The sequence below is a fragment of the Zingiber officinale genome, chromosome 7A, assembly GCF_018446385.1.
Source record: "Zingiber officinale cultivar Zhangliang chromosome 7A, Zo_v1.1, whole genome shotgun sequence".
In the NCBI taxonomy this organism is placed as follows: Eukaryota; Viridiplantae; Streptophyta; class Magnoliopsida; order Zingiberales; family Zingiberaceae; genus Zingiber; species Zingiber officinale.
The window spans coordinates 34,331,696-34,342,037 of NC_055998.1; the positions used below are offsets into that span (position 1 = coordinate 34,331,696).

Here is a 10,342-nt window from a genome sequence, read left to right on the forward strand (position 1 = left end):
AATTTTGAAAAAATTTCTAAAAATTATGGAAAATTTCCTTATGGTAATTTGCCCTTTTTTCGATATTTTACATTCTCCCCCACTAATAAAAATTTGGCTCCCAAATTTCGTTATCTACCATCAGCAAGTACTAACAACAGATAAAGAGTATAAATGTTGAACGGTAAATTGAACCACATACCTCAAGTGAAAAGGTGGGGGTATCGAGCTCAGATCGTATCCTCGAGCTTCCAAGTAGCCTCCTTGTCTGAATGATGCAGTCATCCGACTTTAACCAGCCGGATAGTCTTGCTCACTATTAGAAATATGGTCTATTATGACACTTTCTTTATGACATTTAATTTTTAATGTCATTATAAATAATCTATAATGACATATATCAAAAGAGGTTATTTTAAGTATTGAAATATCATTTTAGGTTATGTATGGTGACAAATTTTAATAATGTCATCATATAACATATTTAATGTATAACGTGTATTTTTTTCCCACGACCGTGTTATAGATTTTGCCCGAGCGTACTATTCCCTCAAGCGTCGATTCTTTCTTCTCGCGTACAATCCCGAACTTTCACCGTCGCCGCTCAGATCACCACGCTCAAGCGCCGCTACCACCTCTCCCTTTTTCCTCTCTAACCTGCTCTTGTCGTCGCCACTCCTCTTCCCCACACTCATCATCTCTGTCGCTGATCCTCACCCTTTTTCCTCCCTAACCCATTCTCACCGTCACTGCTCCTCTCACCCATGTTCACGGATCCTTGTCGCCGTCACCGCCGGCCTCCATCGCTTGTCTCCAACACAATTCCTCCACAGCACTGCCTCCTCTGTGATTCCTTATATTTACGGAAGGAAGTAGTGAGTGGAGGTTTTGGTCTAAGAAATTTGAAGCTTTCAAGGTATTTCAATCTGAACCCTACCTCCATGAAAGTAACACTGATTGATTCCCCAACCATACAAGAATCCCTTGAATCGTTATTCCCAGATGAAGTCCAACCCATTGTTGCGGCTTGCCAAGCAAAGTTCGGTGATTATCAATGGTGAAATTCTTACTATATTCTTCTTCAGCAAAGCACTTCGGCCAAATTTCAGCAAAGCCTCTTTGTTTCTCTGTTGTGTGCTTGATAAACTGACTATGCAAATCTATTGCATTTTGAGTTCTTATTAGTTAGAATGTATAATTGTTATTGCCACTGCAATTCTCCTCTAATTTAGATATTTATAAGATTAATTTCTCTATTGTTTCATAATTATAGTTATCATCTTTACTATTTGCTCTTTGTTTGGTGAATGACAATGACTAGAAAAACTTTGATGTAGCAACAATGCAATGGTAATTTGGTCACAATTGAAGGGGAAAACAACTCAGTTCAAGAATCCCAGTTCTATTGGCCAGGTACCTCATAATTCCCATTAGCATCAGTTCCTACATAATGTTTGCAAAGTAAAAATTCACAGCCAATTAGGTGCCGCCATATTACATTGTTCTGATATTCATGGCGGTTTGTATCATTTTTTTTCTCTAAAACGATATTGATATGACATTTTATACAGGCAATTGCCAAAAATCTTCCTGAATCTGAGATGATTGAATCTACCTCTGTTGCTGGACCTGGATTTGTGAATATAAAATTTTCAAACAAGTGGTACACATGTAACATTTGTGGTTCTTTTTGTATTTTCTGTAAGGGTCTTCCTAAATTAAGTTACTGAAGAATCAATCTTGATGTTATTTTATTTCGTGTTTCCTTTAAAAGTCGGATCTTTTTTTTTTTTTGACTATTAGTCTAATGTACTGAGATTGGTTACTTCCCGCATAACATTTATACATTATCTGTCTTATGTTCTAAGTTTGATACCTAGTTCTCTATCTCCTGGCTTTGCCTTTGGTATCTCGTGATCAATTTATACACTGGTGCAGTTCTTGCAAGTATCTCATCATACAAAAAGGGGCCTAATCAACTATGTTTTGTAAAACAACTCGTGGTAAATTGCTTTTAAACTTTTAAGAGAAACAGTTCTTTTACAGACAAAATAAAGTTATGAATTACAATCACAGACATACATGTTGACATGGAATTTTTTAACATGTAAATCCGATATATTCCCCTGTTTGATATCCTAGTTTGGAATGTGATTATGCTTGATAAGTTAAAAAAGGTAATATAAATGGTAAACAGTATTTATTTGTCCACTAATCCACCATATAAGCTCCTGTTCTCCTCCCCTCCCTTTGCTTGTAGTAGGGATTGCCACCCCTACTACCTCTTCTGTAGCCCTTATACAAAGCATCCTTGTAAAATTTCCTTTGCATTTTGTTTTATTATGCTTTCCACCAAGTAACTAAATGCAATCGGTATATCACCTCTGTAGTGGCACACTTAATATTACCTATGGATATCTACTATAGTATAGTATATTATATTAATATAGGATATATTCCATATTAAGTTGTATTATATTAGTATAATACATAAAAGGGTGTAAGTTTAGTGTCATTATTTAGTGAGAGCCATAGTTTCATGGCACTTGGGAACGTGATTCCCATTACAACAACTTAACCATAACTATTATGGTGGTACCTTGACTTAATGCATTGTATGTCTATATAAACTTTGAATAAAGTGGATTCTGTGTATGACGCTACCTTTTAATTGTTGACTATTGTTGTTCTATCAGGGATGCCATGTAGTTTTGTCAATTTTATATTTTAATTACTCATTAATTAAACTTTATATTTTATATACTTATTGTTGCCTCTTGTAAATTGTTGTTGAATAAATTTATTTTATTCTTATGCAGTTTGGCATGTTAATCGAGTATTTGTTTGAACAATTTCCAAATTGGGAGGATGTTGGGGATCAAGCTATTGGTGACCTTCAGGTGTGATATGATATTGCTAAGTTTTTGTGGATTTATCATGTTTTAGAATGTGATCATGCCTTAGTGGTAAGGTTTGTCGTGGAACCATGCTCTATAAACATACAATTCATAATATACTCATCCAATAGTCTGAGATCTTTATTTTATTTTTTAAAAAAAAATTAATGAAAAAAATTTGTCTACATGTAAGCTTGTCTCATAATTTTAATGGATCTTGTGATGAATGTTGAGTTAGGTTTTAACTGTGCCCCAGGAGGTTGACTGGTTCACTTCCCTGGGTTTCATTTCAAAGTGTAATGCTATCCATTGATAAGTGCCTATGGAATGATATTTTATTTGTTTCTCACTTGGTATGATATTCCATCTTTTAAATTATGTTTATTATGTTTATATTTTCATTGTTTAATTTACTTATACAAATTTTTGGATTGTATTTGTAGGTGACAGGTACTTGGATTTTGCATATGATGGTTGAAGATATTTGATAGTAAATTAGTAGAGCTTTTTATTTTACAAGACTTTGTTAGTTCTAAAACTCAATGTTTTGTTAGTATTTACTTAGTGTTGGATTTAATACTTTTACATTAGTATTGCATTTGTATTTTTGTGATGATGAGATGAATTGTGATGACGTGGTGAATGAATTGAATATTTTGGATGTAAAACTTTTATATTTTATAGTGGTGAATTGTGATGATGAGTAAATTGTGATGATGTATATTTTTTTGTATTATGTGGTGAATGTTTTGTATTATGAATAAATATCAGTAATAATATACAAAATTTTTAAAACATTTATAATTGTTAATATAAATTAATTTAGGTGACATTTATATTTGTCCTTATTAAGATAATAATAAGACATATATAAATGTCTATGTAGTATCCTTTTCGTGACATTTTCGATAGTCATTATATTTCTATATTTAAGACACTTTTGTAGTTAGCATAGATATTTTATAATGACATTATACAAATGTCAGGAATATTAGAGGGTCTATGCTAACATCGCATTTCAATACATTTTTTGGTGATGTCATCATAGCTTTGATGTCACTAAAAGTATACTATAAGGACATTTTTGTGTGTCCCTATAGATCTTATTTCTAGTAGTGTCCGCAGCTGACGCTCTATCCGGTCCAGAATTCGTACCGGAACCTCCTCGTAAGTAATGTCAGGCTGAACGGGAACTAATATATTTGTCATCACATGTGTCGGGTCGGGTACGTATCTCCTCAGCATAGATACGTGGAATACGTCGTGGACGTCTGCCAGGGACGGTGGTACTGCCAGCTGGTAAGCCACCGCTCCAATCCTCTCCAGGATCTGGAAAGGGCCAATGTATCGCGGAGCTAGCTTACCTCTGAGGCCAAATCTTTTCACCCCTTTCATGGGTGAGACTCGCAGAAATACATGGTCAACAGTAGAGAACTCCAAGGGTCTCCATCTCTGATTAGCATAACTCTTCTGGCGGTCCTGCGCCTCTGACATCCTTCGTCTGATAGTACGGACCAACTCTGCCTTCTGCTGAGCTCTATGAGCCCCTAGCAATTAGGCCTCCCTAACCTCATCCTAGAGGATGGGTGTACGACAAGACCTACCATACAATGCTTTAAACGGTGCCATCTGGATAGCCGAATGAAAGCTGTTGTTGTAGGCAAACTCTACCAATAGCAAATGGTCCTCCCAACTGCCTCCGAAATTTAATACACAAGATCTCAGCAAGTCCTCTAGAGTCTGAATGGTCTGCTCTGGCTGTCCATCCGTCTGCGGATGGAAAGCTGTACTGAAACAGAGTTGAGCGCCCAAGGCCTGCTGCAGACTCTGCCAGAATCGAGACGTGAACCGTGGGTCTCTATCCGAAATAATACTCAAAGGAACACCATATAATCTGATGATCTCCTGGTAATATAGATCTACCAATCGATCCAGGGAATTAGTCTTCTGGAATGCTAAGAAGTGTGGAGATTTGATTAATCGATCAACGATTACCCAAAATCGCATCATGGCCTCGTCATGTTCTAGGCAAACCCACCACAAAGTCCATGGTAATATGTTCCCATTTCCACTCAGGAATAGGAATCCGATGAAGTAATCTGGTAGGTCTCTAGTGCTCAGCCTTCACCTGCTGACAGAAAAGACATCTAGCTATAAATTCTGTGATGTCTTTCTTCATACTGTTCCACCAGTAAGAACGCCTCAAATCTCGATACATGCGGGTCCCACTAGGATGGATCACAAATAGAGAGCGATGAGCCTCCTGAAGTAGCTCCTGTAAGACCGGGTGAGACTGAGGTACGCATAATCTGCCTCAAAAATATATAATACCCTCCTCATCTCGTGTGAACTCGGTCTGCTGCCCGGAAGCTATCTGGCTACCAATGAACTGAAAATACTGATCACCGGCTTGGGCCTCTCGGATCCTCGTCCTGATCGACGACTAAGCAACCATGGTAACAAGAATACCCTGCTTTGTGTGTCCCTGCTCCTTAAGGCCTAACCCGGAAAACCCTGAATCAAGTTTGTGATTGAAGCCCGGTGGCAACCCAAAGTCCCTCTGGACTTTCTGCAGAGTGCATTGGCAACCACATTAGCTTTCCCCGGGTGATAGCTAATGGTACAATCATAATCCTGTAACAGTGTATACTAAAAGCCTAGCTTTTTGTATAAACATATATTTAGAAATAAGAATCACATTAGTCAAATATCTACATTTGTTAAGTGTAGTTGTTCAATTAATTTATATTGTATATAACGTGGTGTGTGGTGTCACACACAGAAGATCATGTTATTAGTTCTTTATAAATTATAAATAGTTGCTCATGACTAAAATGGAAAGGAACAAACCGTCGAAATAGTCGTAGTGTATTTAGGTATTAGTTTATCTTGACTAATAAGTTACACTAGTACACTCTATGTGTATTGAGTAGGACCATTTAAGGTAAGTTCTTTTTATGCTGACTTAATAAAAGAACAAGACCTTAGTTATTATGGAAGTGTGTGCTCTTAATCCTAATATAATAACAAGCACATATATTTAGTATTTATTTCTTTGACTTATCAAAGGGTGAGATTTAGTTCGATAAATCAATAGGCCCGATAAGTTGGGAAATGATATTAGTTATAGTGTGTGTTGTTGATTATAGAAGGAAACTATGTCCTAGTTATCTAGGATGAGAATGCCCCCAAGAGGAACTCATAAGGATTGTCATGTTAAAACCTGTAGGTGGACATAGTCCGATATGACAATAAGGTTGAGTGGTACTACTCTTGGACTAAGATATTAATTAAGTGAGTTGTCAGTAACTCATTTAATTAGTGGGCATTCGACATCATAAACACAAGGGGACTAACACACTCATAATAAGAAGGAGCCCAAAACGTAATTTGGGATTGGTGCGGTAGTTCAATAATAATTTTTTGGTGGTATGAATTATTATTGATGAAATTAAGTTGAGTGTTTGGGGCGAACACGGGAAGCTTAATTTCATCGGGAGACCAAAACCAATTCCTCCTCTCGGTCCCTATTATAACCTCTTGTATATAGAGATTTATACCTATTGGTGTAACCTTAGGTCAAGGTTGACCTGGTTGACCAGACTCGAGTTGACTTGACTTGAGTTGTGTTTTGATGTTTGACGAGTTATGTTTGACAATGTTTGACGTGAATAGAAAAGTTGTATCTTGATGTTTTACAAGGATACAAGCTTGGGAGATTGTGGGTGCAACCCGTGGTCAAGGTTGACCTGGTTGACCCGAGGTGAGTTGGCCTGACTCAGAAAAGTCCTGGTGAGTGAAGCCAGGCAGTGGGAAAGTCTTGGTGAGTGAAGCCAGGCAGTTGTGAAAACCCTAGTGAGTGAAGCTAGGTGAAAGTCCTGGTGAGTGAAGCCAGGCAGTGGGTAAGTCCTGGTGAGTGAAGCCAGGCAGTTGGAAAGTCCTGGTGAGTAAAGCCGGGCAGATTGGAAATCCTGGTGAGTGAAGCCAGGTGAAAATCCTAGTGAGTGAAGCTAGGTGAAAGTCCTGGTGAGTGAAGCCGGGCAAGGGAAAATCCAGATGGATCAAGGGTGATCGGACATCTGGTGTTGAGAAGGTCAAGTAGGTCAAGGGAGTGACCGGATACTTGACACGAAGAGAAAAGTCCAAGTGGGTCAAAGGGATTGACCGGACACTTGGTGGGAGTCTTAGCAGGTCAAGGGAGTGACCGGATGCTAAGCATGATGTACCAACAGGTCAAGGTTGACCGGATGTTGCTTTTGGAAGGCTTGAGACTTGGTTTGGGCAAAAACCAAGCTCTTGATCGATCAGTGGATCGATCCAGTGATACATTGGGTATTTGGATCGGTCTGGTGACCGATCAGTAACCAAACAGTAGCCTACTGAGTGTTATCTGATCGGTCTGCAGACCGATCAGGAAACAACGATCAGAAGGCAAGAAGTTCGGGAGAAAAAGGAAGGGACATGCATGTTGATCGGTCCCTAGACCGATCAGAGGAAGCTTTGATCGGTCCCCAGGACTGATCAGGGTCTTCCTGGACCGATCAAGACATAGCCTGATCGGTCCAGGCTTATCCTGATCGGTCCCCAAGACCGATCAGGGACAGTGTGGACCGATCAGGTTGGAGCCTGATCAGTCCAGAACTATCCGTTGGCTCACAACGGTCTTCTTTCTTCTGCTGTCTTCTGGCTTTTTCTTCGCAGGTGGATGCAGGTATAAAAGAGGCTGAGGGCTTCTACAGAGGGACTTCTTCTACTCCTCCGAAGCTTCTGCTTCTTCTTGATATTCTTCTTGCTTCTGCAAGTTATTGCTTCTGCTGTTCTAGAGCTTTGTTAAGCTCGCTTCCGAAGCTTCGCGTGAGCTTCCTCGACTTCTTCGACTGGTTTCAGCTGCTGCTGTGATTCTGTGAAGTTGGTGCTTCATCTACAGACTTCAGTCGACGACGAGAAGGCAAGCAAGAATTGTTACATTCATCTTTATATTTGTATCTTGCTGTGCTTCTTGTACCTGTACTCTGATCTTGCTGTTGCAAGAGTTTGTGGTGAGGTTTCTCCACCCAGAAGGAGTTCTTATTAGCCGGTTTTCAGGGGGCTCATCCACCGATGGATTGATAGGCTTCGTCCACCTTACGGACACGCCGAGGAGTAGGAGTTTCATCTCCGAACCTCGTTACATCGTCGAGTTCGAGTTTGAGGTTTGATCTTTCCTTTTTGCGTTTCTATTTAGTTATTTCCGCTGCGCTAACCTTGATTTGTAGAAAGAAAAGAACGATTTGGGTCGGCTATTCACACCCCCCCTCTCTAGCCGCGACCATCGATCCTTACAAGTGGTATCAGAGCGAGGTCGCTCTTCGTTGGATCAACACCCGGGGGAGCACGAGCTAGAGAATGGAGTTATTTGGAGAAGACGTCACAATTCCACCTTTCTACGATCGCGATGACTTCGCGTTTTGGAAGGTAAGAATGAAGTACTTTCTTATGACTAACCTTGAAAATTGGAGTTGTGTTCAATTAGGTTTCAAGCCTCCGATGGACAAGAAAGGAGAAACCCTAGAGAAGAAGGGGTGGACCAAGGAACAAGTCCACCAATCCCTAGTCAACGATGAGGTATTGAAAATTTTTGAATTTTCTTTACCTAATGATGTTTTGTGTAGGATAGGTGGATATAACGATGCCAAGGAGTTGTGGAACAACTTGGCAAAGTTCCATGAGGAGAACTCCACTTCAAGTCATGAAGAGGAGTCAAGTGAGTCAAGTAGCTCACTTCATGGAGGAATGGATTTAGAAGTTGAGGGCCACTCAACATCTAAAGAAGAAGAGGAGGAGAGTTCCTCTTCAAGATCGGAGCAAGAAGAAGAAGCTTCTATCTCCGGAAGGGATGAAGAAGAGAGCTCACATCCATCCTCAACCCTAGGTAACTCAAGCCATTTAATTTCAAATAAATTACACATAATGTGCTTTGAGTGTAGGGAACTTGGACATTACAAGAGTAAATGTCCAAAGAGGGATAGGAAGACTCCACCGGCTCCAAAGATCAAGGAAGCCGGAGTCCCGATACGCAAGAGCAAGGAGCACATGGTGTGCTTCCAATGCAAGCGAAGGGGACATTATCGGAGCCAATGTCCGAGGGGGAGGCAACCTCACAAGGACAAGAAGACGAGCACATCGATAGGGGGAGCTAAGGCAAACCCTAAGGTAATATCTAAGGCACATTATTGCAATAATAATAAGACACATGCTAGTAGCCTTATTGCTATTGTTAATAATTGTAAGCATGATAACATTAGAAATCGATACACATGCTTAGGTGCCAAACATGTGAGCCTAGATAAGGATAACACTAGGAAAGCCAACCCTAGAATTAACCCATCTAAGGCTAAGGAAAACCTAGGTAGGGATCCCAAATCAACTAGACACATGCCTAGGAATGCCTCAAAGAAAAATGACAAATCAAGTCTTGAGGTATTAAAGAAGGAAAATCAAGTCTTGAGGTCAAGACTTGACATGTTAGAAAAGACCCTTAAAAATTTGGAAAAGTCAAATATAGGGTCTAAGGGGCAAAAACCAAAGCCCAAGGACATGAAAGGTTTGGGTCACAAACCTAAGTCCCAAGTGGTCAAGCCCACTTATCACAATGTTCCATTAGATTATGGAACAAAATCTAGGGCAAGGAAGACCATCACCAAGGTCACAAGGGGAGTCACCCCTAGAGTTGATCTTGATGAGTCCCAAATGACCAAGGCTTCAAAGCCTAGGAGGGTCATTAGAAGGGTTGCTAGGGAAGTCATCCCTAGTGAATACTTAGTGAACCCAATGAGCTCCAATAGGTATTGGGTTCCTAGGAGCGTGATTTCATCACGCTAGATTAGTTAGGGTGTGCCAACCTTACTTGAATAGGTAGTTAACCTAATCATGGCAAAAGGTGGCACTTTAGGATTTTTCAAGGTATAATCAAGCCTTGAAAATGAAATTAAGAATTATTCCTAAGGTGATTAGAATGTGCCAATCAAATTTGAGGAGTTTTCTAGAGTCAATCTAATTGGCACATAGTGATCTAAAAATCTTTGGTATAAGATGCTAGGTCTATTACACTTAGGAATATAGAACCTATGGCAAAATGATCAAAATTATCAAAAATGGCAACTAAGGCTAGAATTAGGTATTTTCTATACCTTTATATATTATTTGCCATGTATTGTTTGCCATATGCCAGGTCATGACATCATATTTATTTTATGATCATTTAAAATGTCATGATAATGCTTAGGTTAGTTAAATGTCATGCTTTATTTAAGTTTCATACTTTATGCCATGACATCATGACATTGGCACATGTTTCCATTTATGATACAATTATATGCCATGTCATCATCTTGTGCATTAATGATCAATGAAATTGATTTAAGGACTAAAACACAATTTGATATGGAGATCAAATTGTTATTTAGAAAAATACATGAGAACTTAGA

At 39.3% G+C, this 10,342-nt stretch overlaps 1 protein-coding gene across 1 annotated transcript; it reads left to right on the forward strand.

The window, feature by feature from the left end:
* Nucleotides 1-743: 743 nt before the first annotated feature.
* Nucleotides 744-2,811, forward strand: LOC121999334 (arginine--tRNA ligase, chloroplastic/mitochondrial-like). The gene is made up of 4 exons (XM_042554028.1): nt 744-1,036; nt 1,317-1,392; nt 1,551-1,642; nt 2,799-2,811. Exons 1-4 carry the CDS (start codon nt 744-746, stop codon nt 2,809-2,811), a joined length of 474 nt encoding a protein of 157 aa, XP_042409962.1.
* Nucleotides 2,812-10,342: the final 7,531 nt, after the last annotated feature.

Bases quoted from the DNA above. Each gene is read 5' to 3' on its own strand.
- LOC121999334 (XM_042554028.1), top strand. From the start codon at position 744: ATGTTCACGGATCCTTGTCGCCGTCACCGCCGGCCTCCATCGCTTGTC. The intron at 1,037-1,316 runs GTGAAATTCTTA...ACTTTGATGTAG, and splicing joins AAGTTCGGTGATTATCAATG to CAACAATGCAATGGTAATTT. The intron at 1,393-1,550 runs GTACCTCATAAT...CATTTTATACAG, and splicing joins ATCCCAGTTCTATTGGCCAG to GCAATTGCCAAAAATCTTCC.